The 21,672-nt window shown below is 38.3% G+C and overlaps 1 protein-coding gene across 1 annotated transcript in view; it reads left to right on the top strand.

Annotated features, from left to right (window-relative positions):
* RGS7BP (regulator of G protein signaling 7 binding protein) overlaps window positions 1-21,672 on the top strand; it is a 103,889-nt gene that overhangs the window by 59,279 nt on the left and 22,938 nt on the right. The window contains exon 3 of the mRNA XM_068990749.1: window positions 9,816-9,946. Coding sequence (XP_068846850.1) covers window positions 9,816-9,946 — 131 coding nt within the window. The remainder of the gene's footprint in view (window positions 1-9,815; window positions 9,947-21,672) is intronic.

Genomic DNA, 21,672 nt, shown 5'->3' with positions numbered 1-21,672 from the left:
ATGTTTATTTAACCAAAGTCTCCTTCAGTTCCATGTTTGGGAGCTGTAAACAAAGAAAGAATGTTGTTGAATGGCAGAGAAGTTTTAATATCAAAGACTATACACAAGCATAAGGCTAAGTAGACAAATTTGATGTGTTTAGATGGATTGCAGCCAACTTCTAACAGTCCTTCACAGGTTTTACTTATTTTCCCACCATGATCTCATTTGATCCTTGCACCAGCCTTAAGATACTTCAATCATAAGTAGCTATGCTTCCCTGGTGGCTCAGATGGTAAAGAATCCGTCTGCAATGCAGGAGATCTGGGTTCAATCCCTGGGTTGGGAAGATCCCCTGGAGGAGGGCATGGCAACCCACTCCAGCATTCTTACCTGGAGAATTCCATGGACAGAGGAATCTGGCAGGCTATAGTCCATGGGGCCACAAAGAGTCAGACACCGCTGAACAACTCAGCACAAGCACATATGCCTATTTCACAGCTAAGGAGACTGAGTATTGAAGAACTTAAAGTGATTTTCCTATGATCACAATTCTAAATAATGAAGTCTATATTTAGAATTGTTTTCTGACTCCAGAATCCATTTTCCTTTTATTATGTCTTGCTGCCTTCATCTATTGATAAATATATAAACCACTGCATTAGACACAGACTTTTAAAATAACAAATTTTGTTGGTTATTTAAGACACTATTAGCAGCTGCGCAGAACACCAAAGTCTGGCAAAAGAGCAGACAGATGCAGAGTCAAGTCATTTCATGACCACAGTCCCCAGTGTGCTAACTCTTGAACTTGACCTTACTAGTTATAAAGCTTCCCAGTTGTTTTATTCAGTTTACGCCAGGTAACTATTAGGGGAACTGTAAATCCTTGAACGTCAAGTAAATGCCCATCATCCAGATTCTACAGTTAAGTTGTACTTGTTTACCATACATCTGTCTGTATATTCATTGCTCCATCCATAATCTATATTTTTTTCTGAAGTTGCAGACATCAGAAAACTTTACACCTAAATGCTTCAGCATGCTTACTATTAAGTGGGGTTCAATATTTGCCTATGGTTCTATTTTTTATTTCATTTATTAACTAAGCATCAATTGAAAGGGTTGAAAAAGACAAAAGAGTAGAAGTACATGCTTCCCTTGTGGCTCAGCTGGTAAAGAATCTACCTGCAATGCAAGAGACCTGCATCTAATCCCTGGGTTGAGAAGATAACCTGGAGAAGGGAAAGACTACCCACTCCAGTATTCTGGCCTGGAGAATTCCATGGACTTTATAGTCCATGGGGTCTCAAAGAGTTGGACACGACTGAGCAACTTTCACAATGCGTAAAAGAGTGCTTATAACTTAAAGTCATCTTAATAACAACTTTTGTGTCAAATCTGTATGCAGGTCAGGAAGCAACAGTTACAACTGGACATGGAACAACAGACTGGTTCCAAATAGGAAAAGGAGTGCATCAAGGCTGTATATTGTCATCACCCTGCTTATTTAACTTCTATGCAGAGTACATCATGAGAAACGCTGGACTGGAAGAAACACAAGTTGGAATCAAGATTGCTGGGAGAAATATCAGTCACCTCAGATATGCAGATGACACCACCCTTATGGCAGAAAGTGAAGAATAACTAAAGAGTCTCTTGATGAAAGTGAAATGTTGGCTTAAAGCTCAACATTCAGAAAACGAAGATCATGGCATCTGGTCCCATCACTTCATGGGAAATAGATGGGGAAACAGTGGAAACAGTGTCAGACTTTCTTTTTTTGGGCTCCAAAATCACTGCAGATGGTGACTGCAGCCATGAAATTAAAAGACGCTTAACTCCTTGGAAGAAAAGTTATGACCAACCTAGATAGCATATTTAAAAGCAGAGACATTACTTTGCCGACTAAGTCTGTCTAGTCAAGGCTATGGTTTTTCCTGTGGTCATGTATGGATGTGAGAGCTGGACTGTGAAGAAGGCTGAGTGCCGAAGAATTGATGCTTTTGAACTGTGGTGTTGGAGAAGACTCTTGAGAGTCCCTTGGACTGCAAGGAGATCCAACCAGTCCATTCTGAAGGAGATCAGCCCTGGGATTTCTTTGGAAGGAATGATGCTAAAGCTGAAACTACAGTACTTTGGCCACCTCATGTGAAGAGTTGACACACTGGAAAAGACCCTCATGCTGGGAAGGATTGGGGGCAAGAGGAGAAGGGGACGACCGAGGATGAGATGGCTGGATGGCATCACTGACTCGATGGACGTGAGTCTGAGTGAACTCCGGGAGTTGGTGATGGACAGGGAGGCCTGGCGTGCTGCGATTCATGGGGTCGCAAAGAGTTGGACACGACTGAGCGACTGAACTGAACTGAACTGATGCTTTAAAACATCTTTATACACAATTAAGAAAAAAATGTTTTTTAATATACTGAAAAAATTAAGGAATAAATGTTTTCTAATATACTGAAAATCTGACAATGATTTTCTTATTCTTTACACTTAAGTCATACTTTCCATGTTCATGTTACAAAAGCTTCAGGACAAATTTAAACTCATCTTTACTCTCTTTTGGAGAAGGCAGTAGCACCCCACTCCAGTACTCTTGCCTGGAAAATCGCATGGACGGAGGAGCCTGGTAGGCTGCAGTCCACGGGGTCGCGAAGAGTTGGACACAACTGAGTGACTCCACTTTCACTTTTCACTTTCATGCATTGGAGAAGGAAATGGCAAACCATTCCAGTGTTCTTGCCTGGAGAATCCCAGGGACAGGGGAGCCTGGTGGGCTGCCGTCTACAGGGTCGCACAGAGTCAGACACAACTGAAGTGACTTAGCATATTCTCTTTTATGAAATATCATTGCCTATAGTTCTTTTTAAAAATTTGCATATGATCAAATAAATGCCCAAATCTCAAGTGTACCATTCAATAAGTTTTGTCAAATGTGTTGTTGTTGTTGTTGTTGTTCAGTCGCTAAGTCATGCCTAACTCTTTGCGACCCCATAAAACCCCAGGCTCCTTTGTCCATCACTATCTCCCTGAGTTTGCTCAAACTCATGTCCTTTGAGTTAGTGATGCCATCCAACCATCTCATCCTCTGTCATCCCCTTTTCCTCTTGCCCTCAATCTTACCCAGCCTCAGGGTCTTTTCTAATGAGTCAGCTCTTCTCATCAGGTGGCCAAAGTATTAGAGCTTCAGCTTCAGCATCAGTCCTTCCAATGAATATTCAGGACTGATTTCCTTTAGGATGGACTGTTTGATCTTGCAGTGCAAGGGACTCTCAAGAATCTTCTTCAGCACCACAGTTCGAAAGGATCAATTCTTCAGCACTCAGCCTTCTTTATGGTCCAGCTCTCACATCCATACATGACTACTGGAAGAACCATAGCTTTGACTAGAGGGACCTTTGTCGGCAAAGTGATGTCTCTGCTTTTTAAAACACTGTCTAGATTTGATATATTTATTCTTCCAAGGAGCCAGCATCTTTTAATTTCATGGCTGCAGTCACTGTCCACATTGATTTTGGAGCCCAAGAAAATGAAATCTGACACTGTTTCTGCATTTTCCCCATCTATTTGCCATGAAGTGATAGGACCAGATGCCATGATCCTAATTTTTTGAATGTTGAGTTTTAAGCCAGCTTTTTCACTCTCTCACTTTCATCAAGAGGCTCTTTAGTTCCTCTTCATTTTCTGCAATTAAAGTGGTATCATCTTCAAATCTGGAGAAGGCAATGGCACCCCACTCCAGTATTCTTGCCTGGAAAATCCCATGGACAGAGGAGCCTGGTAGGCTGCACTCCATGGGGTCACTAAAAGTTGGACACAACTGAGCGACTTCACTTTCACTTTTCACTTTCATGCATTGGAGAAGGAAATGGCAACCCACTCCAGTGTTCTTGCCTGGAGTATCCCAGAGACAGGGGAGCCTGGTGGGCTGACATCCATGGGGTCGCACAGAGTCGGACACGACTAAAGCAACTTAGCAGCAGCAGCGTCTGCAAATCTGAGGTTGTTGGTATTTCTCCTGGCAGTCTTGATTCCAGCTTGTGATTCATCTAGCCCAGCATTTCACATGATGTATTCTGCACAGAAGTTAAATAAGCAGGGTGACAATATATAGCCTTGATGTGCTCCTTTCCCAATTTTGAACCAGTCCATTTTCCCATGTCAGGTTCTAACTGTTGCTTCTTGTCCTGCATAGAAGTTTCTCAGGAGGCAGGAAAAGTAGTCTGGTATTCCAGAATCTCTTTAAGAATATTCCACAGTTTGTTGTGATCCACAAAGTCAAAGGCTTTAGCAAAATCAATGAATTAAAGTAGATGTGTTTTTGGAATTCCCTTGCTTTTACTGTGATCCAGCCTATGTTGGCAATTTGATCTCTGGTTCCTCTGCCAAATGTATATACCCATATAACTCAAACTTTCATCTATATATGAAATATTACACTCACTCTAGAAAGTTCCCTCTCTTTTGCCCATTCCCAGACAATACCCTCCCCACCATGGTTCTAATACCTGTTACTATGGATCAGTTTTACCTGTTCTAGAACTTCATATAAATGGAGTCATGCAGTATTTACTCTTTTGTATAAGGATTTTCTCACTCAAAATTGTGTTTGACATAATTGAAAAACACACATGTACCCCAGTGTTCACTGCAACACTATTTACGATAGCTAGGACATGGAAGCAACCTAGATGTCCATGAAAAAATGAATGGATAAAGAAGCTGTGGTACATATATACTATGGAATATTACTTAGCCATAAAAAGGAACGCATTTGAGTCAGTTCTAATGTGGTAGATGAGTCTGGAGCCTATTATATAGACTGAAGTAAGACAGAAAGGGAACAGCAAATATCATATATTAATGCATATATATATATGGAATCTAGGAAGATAGTGCTGGTGAACCTATTTGCAAGGAAGCAGTGAATATGCAGGCATAGAAAACAAACTTCTGGACACAGTCAGAGAAGGAGAGGGTGGAACGAATTGAGAGAGAAGCACAGAAACATATATATTACCATATGTAAAATAGATATCCGGTGGGAATTTGCTGTATGACACAGGAATCTCAAACCAGTGCTCTGTGGCAACCTGGAGGGGAGGGATATGGTAGAAGGTGGTAGGGAGGTTCAAGATGGAAGGGACATATGTATACCTATGGTTGATTTATGCTGACATATGGCAAAAAGCAACAAAATATTGTAAAACAGTTATCCTCCAATTAAAAATTAACATTTTTAAAGTGAAAAAACAAATTATCTGTGTTGTTTTGTGTATCAGGAATTTACTCCTCTTAATTATCAAGTATTAGTCTACTGTAGGAATATTCTTTTTTTTTTCACTTAAGTATAGTTGATGTATGAGAGTCTAGTTTCTTTATCCACTTTCCTCTTGACAGACACCCAAGCTATTTCTAGTATTTAGTTATTTTAAATAAAACTACTCTGAACACTCTTAAAAGGATCTTTTTGTGAATAAGTTTTCATTTCTCTTGGGTAAATACCTAGAAGTGGAATTATCAGGTCATAGGAAGGTATATGTTTAGTTTTTTAAGAAAATTCCATAACTCTTTTCAAAATTTTAACTCCTACTAATAATGTATGAGATTTGGTATTGTCAGTCTTAATAATTTTAACCATACAAACAGGTGTTCATCATATTACTTTTGAGTTATAAAACAAGAATATCCATAATAGAGAGCATTTCCACAATCAACGGGTGACTTAGGCAATGTCTATATTCTTGTCTGCCTATAACTACACCAGTCCAGTTCTCTTAAGTCCTAATATTAAGATGCTAAATCCTGGTTCTCAAGCTGATTGAAGTTTCATAAATTGGTGGTTATTTTTAAAGTTTTTTGATTCAACTTGAGCTCTAAATCACTGAATATCATTTAAGTTCATTTTATAGTGGTTTTCTATTAATACTTAGGCTGTCAAATTAATCAAAATAAGGTTAGTTCTTGATTTATGCTCAGTAGAAAAATAATCACACCTTATAAAATTTCTTTCACAATTAAATGTACATCAGAGTGACTCTCATAGACTTAAACTTGAATAACATGAGTAAATAGTTTTAGACTGAGCATCAACCACATGTAGTAAAGTTACCTGTAAGTTATGTCAGTTCCTAGAGGAAGTATGTAGGTCTAATTTTGTTTCATGTAAAATTCTCTATGGGCCATCTAATATATTCCTAGTGAGTTTCAAGCCTTTACATTGCTGTCTTCTTGACTTTTCTTCCATTTTCAAGTTCTAACTCTTGCTCACTTGTTACAAAAATAACCTAAATACTCCTAATGTTTCCCAAAAATGAATTTCAGTCCACTGATCATATTAGACATATTATTATAACCCATTTGACAATTTTTCTTTTAATGAACTTTCATAATCAATAGCAGCAACACAGCTTAGAGCTCTAAAGTAGGAGAAATAGGGCTTCCTGGTGACTCATTGGTAAAGAACCCACTTGCCAATGCAGAAGACACTGGTTTAATCCCTGGTCCAGGAGGACCCACGTGCCGTGGAGCAACTAAGCCCATGTGCCACAACTATTGAGCCTGTGCTCTAGAGCCCGGGAACTGCCAACTACTGAGCCCACGTGCCACAACCACTGAGGCCCGAGCACACTAGAGCCCACGCTGTGCAACAGGAAAAGCCACCATGAAGAGAAGTCTGTGTGCCGCAACTAGAGAAAATCTCCCAAAGCAACGAAGACCCAGCATATCCAAAAATAAATAAAAATAAATAGACAAAAGTAGGAGAAATAAACTGTACAAGACCTGAGGCTAATGTAGTCTAGTCAAAGCATTGGGAAACACTAACATAAAAGATAAATTGTCCACTGTTCTTTGACTATTTTTTTTCTTTATACTTCAGTTATCAAGATATTAAAGGATGATCTATGAGCATACGTAAGAATTTTTAAGCAGGAAATTTATAATGCAAATTTAGTATCAATTAATTTTTGTTAGGCTGGCTATATTTCTGGTAGCAACCATTCGGTTTCCTCCCATAACATTTAGGAAGGGCAAAATGGTTTTGAGACTCTCCATTCGTTACAGAGACCATTAGGAAACGATATGAATTAGGCATTTTAATCTCTATTCTGACATCTTTTTTTTCAGAACCACTTGATACATTGTCTCTCACCATCTAGCTGTAAAATAATAAAAATATTGGCTCTTAAGATATGCTAATACAGTAATCATTTGTTTAAATTACATAAAACATCATCTATATATGAAGTTGGCATATTTTTAGAATGAAGCCACAAAGCACATATTTTGTACTTTTTATATATAAATTTATTTATTTTAATTGGAGCTTAATTACTTTACAATATTGTATTGGTTTTGTCATACATCAACATGAATCCTCCACAGGTATACATGTTTTCCCCATCCTGAACCCCCATACCATCCCTCTGGGTCGTCCCAGTGCACCAGCCCCAAGCATCCAGAATCATGCATCAAACCTGGACTGGCGATTTGTTTCATATATGATATTATACATGTTTCAATGCCATTCTCCCAAATCATCCCACCCTCTCCCTCTCCCACAGAGTCCAAAAGACTGTTCTGTACATCTGTGTCTCTTTTGCTGTCTTGTACACAGGGTTATCGTTACCATCTTTGTAAATTCCATATATATGCGTTAGTATACTGTATTGGTGTTTTTCTTTCTGGCTTACTTCACTCTGTATAATAGGCTCCAGTTTCATCCACCTCATTAGAACTGATTCAAATGTATTCTTTTTAATGGCTGAGTAATACTCCATTGTGTATATGTACCACAGCTTTCTTATCCATTCATCTGCTGATGGACATCTAGCTTGCTTCCATATCCTGGCTATTATAAACAGTGCTGCGATGAACATTGGGGTACACTTGAAAATAACAATATTCTTTGGCTTGTAATAATACTGTACTGTTAATTTCCCCATTCATCAAATGTATAATACATACCACATACTCATTGCAGTTTTTTTTTTTAATCTACATACAAGCCACCAGGGCCAACGTTATGCATAGGTGAAAACAAGCAGCTATAACTGAAATGATGAAGCAGAACAGAAAAGACCTACCTGCCATAAAATATTTTTGCTCTAGCTTCTCCTTGGGATAAGACATTATCTTCAAATTTTTCTATCCAAATTAGTGTATTAGCAGGTAATATACCAGGATCACTTTCTATTATATGAACCTTGATGCCCATTATTCCTTCAGAGTCTAGCAGGGCCATAAGGGGAGGGGAGGGGACACAGACATTTAAAAAGGCTGGAGTTAATATGAAATAATGAGGTGGTGTGGGGGGGTGGGGGTGGATGGGTATGGGTGTGTGTATGTGTGTGTTGCGATGGCGGAAAGCTCCAGGAAGCAGAAGGACAGCTTGAGGGTAGAAAGCACCTGTGGGAAGAAGCTCTGCAAGAAAATCTGGGACTTTTGCCAGAAATACACTTGCTTCCAATGTTGGCCTAGGGCTGGACCCATGAGACACAAATGAGAAAGTAATGTAAGCTCATATTTTTCAGATAAAGCCAAATTTTGCATGTAAGCTTTTATGAAGTCCTTTGTTCTGACACAGGAAACACATAGAATAATTTTGCAGGCACCGTTCATACTCAGGCAAAGGATTTTGCGTTTTTCTGTGTTACATAAGCCATATAGTTAGATAAATGCTGGCTCATCTACTAAATAAATATTGAAAATGAAAACTTATTATTACGGTAAATTGCTGTGTAAATACAAATTCTATTTAGTGTGATTCCAGAACTTATATAAAAATGAAGTCACCTTTTTTTTTCCTGATAATTGCCCCTGCTATTTTGCCACTGACCACTTTACAAAGAAATCAAATCCAAATGCTGCATTGCTTAGTCAGATTTCATTCATTTTAAATGAATGGAGATAGAAGTAAAGATACCCTAGGGTATTTGACAGAGTTCACTTTTAGGCTTCTTCCATTTATAATCTAGCTCTAAACTGTATCCCTTTGATTTAGTTTGCTTTATTCAATACATGCTATTTTAGTAACATATAAAATAGTGTCCTATCCACAACTAGTTTCTGTCTGTCCTCTCAAAAAATAAAAGTGATCACTTCATGTTTTATCATATTCACATTTGTATATTTTACCATAGTTAATAGAGAAAGGCTCAAGGCTTCAAATAAATTTGAGAGCATAAATTTAGTATTTATTTAGAATTAGATCATGAAGCAAAATTATTAGAATTTTACTACATTTCATTTTCCATAAATTTTTCATTTTTTTCAATAAAAACACTTAGCCTTTCATAAATTAACCATAGCAAACAATAAAGGGATGTCCTTTAGACTGAGACAAAAGACCTTGATAAAAATAATTTCTATCTTGGCTCTCTGACCATATTATCCTAGGGCTTTAATATTAAAGAGTTATCTTCTGACTGGTAATTGAATAGCTCTTCGTTAGTTTCTCCAAAAATAAGAGTTTTTAATCTAGTCTTACAGATTAAGACAGTCTTACGATTTAAATATATTTTGGAAATTTGTTCCAATACTTAAATTGAAAATGTCTGATATTTTCAATTGCATAAAACATTTATGATTTTAAGCTCCTAGCAGAAATCTGCTGCTGAAGGGGAAAAATATTAAGAGCTGTTAGTCAGAAAGACACTTATGTAAGAACTGTGACATTGGTTATTGATTTGAAAGCAAAAAGTCCTATACTTTAGACTCAAGCCTTTAGAAATCTTTAGTGAGCATTTTCCCCTCTCAGAACTGAGACAAATGGCTGATGAGTGAAATCTTGAGAATGTTCACAGCTTTTCTCCTTCATTCTGTTGCAGCCCAGAAGATGGTGAGATCCATCCAGAAATCTGTCGGCTCTACATTCAGCTGCAATGCTGCTTAGAAATGTACACAACAGAAATGCTAAAATCTATATGCCTGCTGGGGTCTCTTCAATTTCATCGAAAAGGTATCTACATTTATTATATTGTCATAAACAGTGAGAAATGTTAAACCAAAACTTATATTTTGCAAAGACCAATGTGTACCATATGTTTGAAAAGTGGAAAGTGCAAGTGAAGTCGCTCAGTCATGTCCTACTCTTTGCGACCCCATGGAATGTAGCCTACCACACTCCTCCGTCCTTGGGATTTTCCAGGCAAGAATACTGGAGTGGGTTGCCATTTCCTTCTCCTGGGGATCTTCCCGACCCAGGGCTTAAACCTGGGTCTCCCGCATTGTAGGCAGATGCTGCCTACACACAATTAGAATATGTTCAGGAAATAATTGAAATAAATAAAAGAAGTCTGTATCAGTACTATCAAAATGCATAACAACCCTGATTATCTTGAACAGAAATTGTGGTAGAAACAATTCTCAGATTTATTATTTTACCACTTGCGAACATGATTTTGGCTAGAATCAGTGTGGGCAGCAAAACTATATAATGATCTTACTAGGGTGGTAAATGCTATCCAAAATTGCTGTTATGTCCCTAAATGTATTTGATTGCAAGATGACAAATCACAAATTGTGCCCCAAAGATTTAAAAATAGGGGGAACTCAATAAACAATAGAGAGGCATATTAGTGACTGAAAAATCTCATCCTGTGGTTTAAACTTATAAAGAAACTATATAGGCCTAAAGGACTGAAACCTCCAGAGATGGCAGTGGTTTCAGCATGGTTTGATCAGACTTCTGAATTCCATTCTGAGCGATGCTCTGCCTTCTCCTGGGTGTTGGTGTTAACCCTCAAGCTGCCTTCCCCCACATTCAGAAACTGATTCCAACAGTTTCAGTCATCACATATGCATAGAGAGAATTCCTCCCACTGCAGATTAGCTCCCTTCCCTTCCCATCCCATCCCTCTGGGTTGTTCCCATGTACTGGCTTTGAGTGTCCTGCTTCATACATAGAACTTGGAATATCATCTATTTCAAATATGGTAACATACAAATTTCAATGCTAGTCTCTAAAATCATCCCACCCTCACCTTCTCCCAGAGAGTCCAAAAGTCTGTTCTTTATACCTGTGTCTCTTTTGCTGTCTTGCACGTAGAGTCGTTACCATCTTTCTAAATTCCATATATGTGTTAATATATTGTATTGGTGTTTTTCTTTCTGACATACTTCACTCTGTATAATAGGCTCCAGTTTCATCTACCTCATTAGAACTGATTCAAATGTGTTCTTTTTAATAGCTGAGTAATATTCCATTGTGTATATGTACCACAATTTTCTTATCCATTTGTCTGCCTATGGACATCTGGGTTGCTTCCATGTCCTAACTATTGTAAACAGTGCTGTGATGAACATTGGGGTACATGTGTCTCTTTCAACTCTGGTTTCCTCAGTGTGTATGCCCAGGAGTGGGATTGCTGGATCATATGGCAGTTCTATTTCCAATTTTTTAAGGAATCTCCACACTGTTCTCGGAGAAGGAAATGGCAACCTACTCCAGTATTCTTGCCTGGAGAATCCCATAGACAGAGGTGTCTGGTGGGCTACAGTCCATGGGGTCACAAAGATTCAGACACAACTGAGCAACTAACACACTCACACACACTGTTCTCCATTGTGGCTATACTAGATTGCATTCCCACCAACAGTGTAAAAGGGTTCCCTTTTCTCCACACTCTCTCCAGGATGTATTGTTTATAGACTTTTTGATCACAGCCATTCTGACCATTGTGAGATGGTACCTCATTGTGCTTTTGATTTGCATTTCTCTGATAATGAGTGATGTTGAGCATCTTTTCATGTGTTTGTTAGCCATCTGTATGTCTTCTTTGGAGAAATGTCTGTTTAGTTCTTTGACCCATTTTTTGATTGGGTCATTTATTTTTCTGGAATTGAGCTGCATGAGCTGCTTGTATATTTTTGAGATTAATTCTTTGTCAGTTGCTTCGTTTGCTATTATTTCCTCCCATTCTGAAGACTGTATTTTCACCTTGCTTATAGTTTCCTTCATTGTACAAAAGCTTTTAAGTTTAATTAGGTCTCATTTGCTTATTTTTGCTTTTAATTCCATTACTGAGAGGTGGGTCATAGAGGATCTCACTGTGATTTATGTCAGAGAGTGCTCTGCCTATGTTTTCCTCTAGGAGTTTTATAGTTTCTGGTCTTACATTTAGATCTTTAATCCATTTTGAGTTTATTTTTCTGTATGGTATTAGAAAGTGTTCTAGTTTCATTCTATACAGGTGGTTGACCAGTTTTCCCAGCACCACTTGTTAAAGAGATTGTCTTTTCTCCATTGTATATTTTTGCCTCCTTTGTCAAAGATAAGGCATCCATAGGTATGTAGATTTATCTCTGGGCTTTCTATTTTGTTCCATTGATCTATTTTTCTGTCTTGTACCAGTACCATACTGTCTTGATGAGTGTAGCTTTGTAGTATAGTCTGAAGTCAGGCAGGTTGAGTCCTCCAGTTCCATTCTTCTTTCTCAATATTGCTTTGGATATTTGAGATTTTCTGTGTTTCCATATAAATTGTAAAATTATTTGTTCTAGTTCTGTGAAAAATACTATTGGTAGCTTGATAGGGATTGCATTGAAGCTATAGGTTGCTTTGGGTAGTAAACTCATCTTCACTATATTTATTCTCCCAATCCATGAACATGGTATATTTCTCCATCTATTAGTGTCCTCTTTGATTTCTTTCATCAGTGGTTTATAGTTTTCTATATATAGGTCTTTTGTTTCTTTAGGTAGATTTATTCCTAAGTATTTTATTCTTTTCATTGAAATAGTGAATAGGATTGTTTCCTTAATTTCTCTTTCTGTTTTCTCATTGTTAATGTATAGGAATGCAAGGGATTTCTGTGTGTTAATTTTATATCCTGAAACTTTACTATATTCATTGATTAGCTCTAGTAATTTTCTGGTGGTGTCTTTAGGGTTTTCTTTGTAGCAAATCATGTCATCTGCAAACAGTGAGACTCTTACTTCTTCTTTTCCAATCTGGATTCCTTTTATTTCTTTTTCTTCTGTGATTGCTGTGGCTAAAACTTCCAAAAGTGTGTTGAATAGTAGTGGTGAGAGTGGACACCCTTGTCTTGTTCCTGATTTTAGGGGATATGCTTTCAATTTTTTCCCATTGAGGATAATGTTTGCTATGGATTTATCACATATGGTTTTTATTATGTTAAGGTATGTTCCTTCTATGCCTGCTTTCTGGAGAGTTTTTATCATAATGGGTGTTGAAACTTGTCAAAGGCTTTTTCTGCATCTATTGAGATAATCATATGGTTTTTATCTTTCAATTTGTTATTGTGGTTTATTACATTGATTAATTTGCAGATATTAAAGAATTTTCTTGCATCCCTGGGATAAAGCCCACTTGACCATGATGTATGATTTTTTTAATATGTTGTTGGATTCTGTTTGCTAGAATTTTGTTGAGGATTTTTACATCCATATTCATCAGTGATATTGGCCTATAGTTTCCTTTATTTGTGGGATCTTTGTGTGGTTTTGGTATTGATGGTGGCCTCATAGAATTAATTTGGGAGTTTACCTTCCTCTACAATTTTCTGGAAGAGTTTGAGTAGGATACGTGTTAGCTCTTCTCTGAATTTTTGGTAGAATTCACCTGTGAAGCCATCTGGTCCTGGGCTTTTGTTTGTTGGAAGATTTTTTATTAAAATTTTGATTTCTGTGCTTGTGATGGGTCTGTTAAGATTTTCTATTTCTTCCTGGTTCATGTTTGGAGGGTTATATTTTTCTAAGAATTGATCCATTTCTTCCAAGTTGTCCATTTTATTGGCATATATATATGCTGATAGTAGTCTCTTATGATCCTTCGTATTTCTATTTGTCTGTTGTGATTTCTCCATTTTCATTTCTAATTTTGTTGATTTGATTCTTCTCCCTTTTTTTCTGATGAGTCTGGCTAATGGTTTGTCTATTTTATTTATCTTCTTAAAGAACCACATTTTAGTTTTGTTTCTTTTTGTTATAGTCTCTTTTGTTTCTTTTTCACTTATTTCTGCTCTGATTTTTATTGTTTCTTTCATTCTACTAACTTTGGGGTTCTTCATTTCTTCTTTTTCTGGATTCTTTATGTGTAAAGTTACATTATTTGATTTTTCTCTTGTTTCTTGAGGTAAGCTTACATTGCTATGAACCTTCCTCTTAGCACTGCTTTTACTGAATCCCATAGGTTTTGGGTTGTCATATTTTCATTTGTTACTATGCATATTTTGATTTCCTTTTTTATTTCTTCCATAATAATAAAAAACACATAGATTCTTAACTGATCATTTCATCTGACCTGCACTGCCTCCTGTCTTCACTGTCAGTCTCTGATTGGTGCCCTTCTCTGCTTCTTCCTTTAAAAATATAAGCCCCTGCTCCCTGCTCTAGCATCTTACCATCTAAGTAAAACTCTTAAAAGAGTATACCTAAGAGCATCTTTGATTTCTCCTCTTTGTAGGATTAAGTCTCCATTTGGATTTCTAAAGTAATCCTAAAGTAGTACTTTAGGAGTACTACTTAAGAGTAGTACTACTCCTATAAATCCTTAGAAAATGTGCTACAAAATTATCCAGGATAAACATGGAGATGCACGGATCCTGTCCAGGACCCACTGAATCAGAATCTGGGGGCACTCCAGGTGATTCTGAAACACAGTGAAGATGGATAACCATTTAGTTACCCTTTAAAACAAAAGGAAATAACTCAATTGTATGTATAAAAATGGAAACTTCCAAACTCTTACCCAGCTATTCTTACTCATCTAAGTATATACGTGTTGTATGCTTTCTTTATCAACACTAGAAAGAAATTTATCCACCAAGATTTAAGATGTCAGAAAATACACTCTTTATCCAAATAGTTATAGCTCTAGTGTGGCCTTGGGCTAGGAAGGGTCTAGGCGATCTCACAAAGTCCCTTCCTGAAATAAAATACATTCGACCCTTCCGGATTCAAACAATGGCAGATCATGCGCTATGCTTACAATCTGTGGCTGTTTGAATCCATGGATGTGGAACCACGGATACAGATGACTGCCTATGGGACTTGAGCATCCATGAATTTTGGTGTCCTGGGTATGTCCTGAAACCAACCACCCCATCTCCCCACACATACAGATACTGAGGGATGAGTGTAGTCCTCAGAATCTTAGGGGAATGGTGATTGCCATTCTAGTCTATAACATTCAGTCTCTTTCTGCTTAGAATCTCTTTCTGGTATGTTTCTTTTAATGCTATAGTAAAAATTTGTATTTTAACTATTAGGTTAGCTAATTTCTTCTTCCTGCTAATTTCTTATTACAGGTTGGCCACTTCTCTTATTTACTCTATTTCATGAAGGGGGGGAAAAAGGAAATTGCAATTGAGTCATTATTTTGGCTCTATATGAGAGTTTCTGGTCAATTTTTTTGTTGTGATTAGATTCTGAAGCCAAATTATTTTGCAGTTATCTGTACTTTTATTTTATTTTTGTTTATAATTACCTCCCTGACTGCTACCAGAAGTCCAGAAAGGACTGTATATCACATTTAGTTTTACTATTGTATTGAGTAGTCATGTGTTTACTCTTTGGAGGAAAAGGGCACACAAGGTTACTGCAGGGGTGAGGAGTACAGTTTGTTTCTGGGAAAAACTAAGCCTAAAATCATTTTAAGGTTTCTGCAGGGAGCTTGAATTTAATAATGAAGATTGTCCTTCTCTCTCAATTAAGCAAATTATAAGTATCCTTCATTAACAATATATTCAGTGGCTCTTCATGCTTTCTGCATACCCCATGTTTCTAAATTTTTGCTGTCTCATAAGTCTGATTGGTACAATCTACTTGGAAATCTTTTATACTTATAAGATCACGCTATTGCCAAAAATGAAGACAAACAGTACTAAGATGATTGTCCTATTTCATGGCCAACAAAATTAAAGTAAATTACAGAAATATGAGGTAGAAACACACATTTAATAAAGGCTATTAGATTATGCTATACAAGTGTGGTTCTGAAAAACTGTTATGAGAATATGACAAATAGGAATAATTTTAGGCCTCATATTCTAACAGTTTTAAGTTGTAGATTGCACTATTATTTGACAAAGTCTAATTTCTGTGTTTATAGTGAAAAATAATTGCTCTCACTTCTTCACGGTTAATTACATAGGAAATCTTTTCCCACAACTGAATCCATGTATCACATTGACCATTAATGCCTGTTTACTGACATCAGATAAAATGAGACCTCAGGATTCATTCACTCCAGTGGCAGAAAGTGAAGCCAGGTTTCTAAGAGAATTCAACAATTCTACTATTTTGCCCACAGCTTTCCTCTCTCCCATTCTACTCCCAGTTAGTCAGTTTTTACAACATCCCCATTCTGGAAGAAGCAGAGATGAGAGAACACTCCAGTGCAAGCTCCCTTTATATGTGAACTTGCTCTTTCCGTTTTTATGCTCATTTCTTCTCACTCTGTCAAGCACTTTCTCTGTCTCTGCTCCAACCTTCTGCCATCCATCGCTTACAGTCAGATTTTCCCCAGGTCCTTTGAGGTATACCACCCTCCCTTCCTCCTCTTAAGATCTAAGATAAGATGGATTCTTCCCCTGTATTGTGCCATTAGGATATATACAGATAGAAAAAATGCAGAGGAAATGTAATCACAAAAAGGAAAAGAAGACAGAAATGTTGAAAGTTAAAAATTCTTAATTAAAAATCTAGTGGGAGTTGAGAGATCAAGATGCTCTAATAAGAAATTAATGAACAGTCATCCATCCAGCAAAAACAGGATAAGCTCAAGACAAAGAATAGCATATGAGCAATAAAGACTCCTGGGTATTCCATCTCCTATTAAGGAATGTAAAGAAAATGACCCACACCAATAAAAGAAACAAGCAACATAAAGACAGAAATAGAATAGAGCTGCAAGCCTTACTTTCCAATGTAATGAGGCAGTTGATACTGAAATAGAACATTAGGTTAGAAGAAATGAAGCGGGATAAATCTTAAAATAGATTATGATTCAAATTATGGGCGGACACATGCATTTGTCCTTTGAACAAATATTTATTGAGCACCTATCATATGCAAGGTACTGGGAGACTGAAATTATCAGGACTACAGAGATAGATCCGTGTTCTTGTTGAGTATATAGTCTCGTGGAGAGAAATAGGAGGGGAAGAAAGTTCTAAAAATCCCAAACACTAATAATTACAATGTCAATAATTAAAATAGAATAGGTAATGTAATAGAAAGTGACCATGACTGGGTGACTGTTTTAGAAGGGGTGATCAAAACTCTCTGAGGAGACAGAACTTAATCTGAGATTTAATGACAAGAAGGACACAATTTCATGAACATTTGTATCTAATGCAAAGGACCCAAGACCAGAACAAGTTTATACTATTTGAAGAACATAAATATAAACAACTTCTGGAATCGAAGGGCAGTCTAACACCATTTATTATTCCGTCTCCTTGTCTTAAATACCAAACAGGGAGCAGGACACCGTATTCATCACCTTTAGTCAAAGTAGATGTCAGCTGAGGACTAGGAAAATAACAATGGTCACAGCTTCCGCTTGTTATGTACCTTCTAGTTGCCAGGTGCTTTATCCATGCCATCTTATTTTGTACTCAAATATTGTTTTTCCCACTCTACAGATGGAGAAGCTGAGGCTCAAAGAGGTAACATGTCCAGGGTCATCTAACACATTCATCCCCTCCACAAAGTTTGTGATTGTTCTACCACACCAAACCATTGCCCACTAAGCTACCTTGGAGAAAGGCAAGAGAACATATCAAATGGAGAAATGAAAAATACTAGCCTAGCACCATGAGCTGAATTTATTCTCAGATCTGACTTAATGATTGGTGTGCATATTTCAAGACACGTTTAATGAATTGCTAAAATTCATTGTGCATTTTATTTCTTACCAAAAGAAGTTCAGAGAGTTACTTCTAAGATGGGAGGGAAAGTGAACTCCATCAATCACTTAATGATTTACAAAATATTTTGATTTGGGTAAAGAAGTTTAATTCTGCCTAGGAAATGCTTATATTTAGGAAAATCAAATGCAGCTTTCATGTGATACAAAGGGAGCATGATTTTAGCTATGATACTCATTCTGAGAAAGTTGAAGTCAATTAACTACACAGTTGATACCTCCTGAACATTGTTCTGCTCTACCTTAGGGGCTGGAATTGGAGCAATGAAAGCCTCACAGGGACCTCCCTCAAACATGTTTCTATTGTCTCCAGTGTCCTGTTATTCTGCTTCCTCCATGCAGCTAGGAGAACCACCAAGATGACTATTGCTCTGGGGGCATTACTACTGTAGTGTCGTAAGAAGTACAGAGGACAGAGGGAGGTGGGAGGGGCTAGGAAGAGGGAGGTAGCTCTGTCTCTTCTCTCAATTGGAAAATGTTAATTTCCCAGTGTATGGGCAAGAAAAGAGCTCTGTTTATGGTATAAGTATTATTTTTCCACTATATGTTTTATGGCACTATGAATATCTCACCACAATGTAGAAGAGCCTTTGAAACTATTTTTTTAATACAGGTAAACAACTAACTGAATTAATATAACTTACTTTTATTTAAATTACATGCTTTTTGGAAATGCAAGGATAAAAGTGAATTACTTAACAGCTACATTTCCCCACTCCTGTTCACAGTGCATGGAGTTACAAAGCTTCTACCATTTATGAAAATGCATGAGAACAAGCGTAACCATGTGGATAAGCTTCCACACATTTCCTGTAAGCTGTGTTCATTTAGTTGCTCACAGTCAGCACAAAATCCATCCCAGGAGCCTTCCCTAGATACAGTATCATAGCAGATAGTGTGTCTGGAGCACAGAGGACATGAGAAACTTGCCCCTGCCGTCAGGGAAATGATAGTGTGGTGATGTAATATTTGCTCAGAGAAGATTAGTTTGGTTTGTTTTGATTCCTAGGGACATTCATACAAATGAATAAAGTTGACTATGGTGGACATCAGAGGCCAAACTCAGGGCCTCCAAGGGGACGCTATGGCAGTGGTTTCTACTGTCACTCTAGGCTGAAGAAGGAGTGGCAGCAAGAAGGAGGGGAGGGGAGGGAAGAGAGGAAAATAGTAAGAGAAGAAAGAATGGGAGAAGTGAGATCAGGAGTAGGAAAGAGGTCTCCAGCGTGGAGGGTGAAAAAGGGGCCACCACTCTAAATAAAAGACCCCAGCCCAGTCTGCTGGGGCTAGTGAAGTCCTAGGACTTTGGAGGTGGAAGGAGCTCTGTGGGACTTTTCAGGCTGCCCCACAATCAGTGTGTTTTTGTTCCTCCTCAACAACTGACCATTTCTCACGAATATAAGAATAACCAGCCTTCCAAACTGGTATGTGCTTCATGGGTGGTTTCCTTTAACTTTTTCTCAAACATGACTGTTATAGTATCCATAAACAGGCTAAAAATACATGGAAATCCCAAAGGAGCTGAAGGCCAAAAGCTTTGCACAGCCCTGAGGAAAGTGGCCAACTTTTTGATGTCTTGGTTCTCGACAGGGTGAAGTCAGCTTAGTGTGATTTTAAGGTGTTCTAAAGGCTCTCCTTCTCCCCTCCCTCCATCGCCTCCCTGAGAAAATACTTGTTCACTGAGGCCTGAAATTGATTTTTCAGGGGACAGAGTTTTTCATTTCATAATTTAAAAAAAAATGATTTTAAATGCATAGTCACTCTTGGGCAAAGTAAAACTTTGACTTGAAGTTACCGTCTGGAAGCAGCCTGACCCTTTTCCTGAGACCAGCGCAGACACCATCTGAGGTGCTCTTCCAAGGATCCCTGGTCAACGGGGGGAAGCTGGGGATGCAGAACTCAGATCTGCCACTGTCCAGGTGTGTGGGGCACTCCCCTGCTGACTTTCTGATGGGTCTCAAAAGAACATCTAGCCTCTCCAACCTCATCTCTAATCAGCCACCCCAGCCCACCTGCCCCCCAAACCCTGCTGGCCACACTCAAGGAATCTTGAACTACTTTGAGGAACCTGAATTTGGAAGTTCTTTCCAGTTGCTCCCTCTGCCTATAACATATTGTCAAATGGCAATCCACTCCAGTACTATTGCCTGGAAAATCCCATGGACAGAGGAGCCTGGTAGGCTACAGTCCATGGGGTTGCAAAGAGTCAGACACGACTGAGTGACTTCACTTCACTCACCCTATCCCACAACCACCCTTTCACACAGTCTGCCCCTTCGCTCTCTTTGAGTTGAAACTTAGATGGGACTTCCCTGCAGAGAGCTCTCCCTGGCTCTCCATGGCTGGGCCTAGGCCCACCCAGTGTGCTCCCCAGGCACATGTCAAATTGAGGGACAGACATCTGACCTGTTGTCTGTTGTCCTCTCTAGAACTGATCACCTTGAGTGTGTTCACCATTACTTTCAGTTAATAATTATTGAATAAGCAAAAGGAATTTACTTTCACTCTGTTGCTGAAAGAGAGGGAGTATACCTGGAGAAAAAGAAGCTTGTCCAGAGATGTTGGACTGAATTAGTACCAGCAAAATATAAAATGAACAGAATAAATCCATATTAGTTCTTGTATTTGTCAGGGTAGGGTACCAACTGCATGAAACAACACCAAATCTCAACAGATTAGAACAAAAGAGTTCACTGCTTATGTCAGAGTCCAACCCCAGAGCTGGGGTGGGCTGGGCCTTTTGGTTCTTTCCATTCCCCACATCCATCCAATGGTCAGGGGAGAAAAGAAAGCATAAGGGTTTCTACGGGAGGATTTTTAGAAGCTCATCGGGAAGAAGCATACATCATTCTTACTCAGAATTCATTTGCCAAAACTCTGTCACACAGGAGAGGAAAAAAAAAGGGAGGAAGAGGAAAAAAAATAGAGGTCGGCAAACACAAAACAGTCTCCTGTGGCCCTGAAAAACAAGGAAGGATGATTTCAACAAACCAGAATTGAGGAATTTCTCAAAGCTCAAAAGCAATGGAAATTGGATTGGTGGATATAAATGAAAAAAGGAAGCCAGAGCCGATAAGAAACTCAAGGAGAAACAAAAGAAATTCATGCAGGAGAAAAATACTACAAAAATAAAATTGATTCCAGAGATACTTCAACCTAAGAGTCAACAAATGCAAATCACAGGAAAGATTTCTGGAAACGCTGTCAGGGAAATGAATGTTCGAAATTGCATTCAGGAAGAGCTGGACTACCCCACACTGAGTAACGGAGATAGGCATTGCTTGCCCCAGGAGGACACCTGCTGTGAGTGTCGGGTCTGGGCAGCAAAGCAGAACAGAGGGTGAAATAACTGGGATCCTCCATGAGGGCAGCTGCAGAACAGGAAAGGGAACACAAGAGTGCAGTGTTTTTTCTCAGGCTAAATTGTATCTCTTTGGAGTAGAACTTGTAAACAAGAAACTCCAAGCAAACAGGGACCCAAGAAATAAGATGTGTACCCAGGTCAGCTTATCAGTGGAGATGAGAAGCACCCAGAAGACAAGCTGTAGACACACATTGTCCAGCCAAACACCTGCTCCTTTTCCAGTCACCAGAAGAAAGATGCTCATCAGAATGATAGGCAAACAGAAAAACCCACACCCTGAAAGGGATGTACCAAATGGCAATATGCAAACAGCTAATGCTTGATGAACAGATTTTAAGTAGAAACAGATGAAGAATTTAAAATATAAATGTAATTCATAGTCTCAGAGAGATTTGTTTTAGGTCTGTCACAGCTCAGAAACAGTCATTAC

The sequence above is a fragment of the Capricornis sumatraensis genome, chromosome 18 (genome assembly GCF_032405125.1).
Source record: "Capricornis sumatraensis isolate serow.1 chromosome 18, serow.2, whole genome shotgun sequence".
In the NCBI taxonomy this organism is placed as follows: Eukaryota; Metazoa; Chordata; class Mammalia; order Artiodactyla; family Bovidae; genus Capricornis; species Capricornis sumatraensis.
Note: the sequence above shows the minus strand (reverse complement) of the source record. Positions and strands in the feature narration are given on the sequence as shown.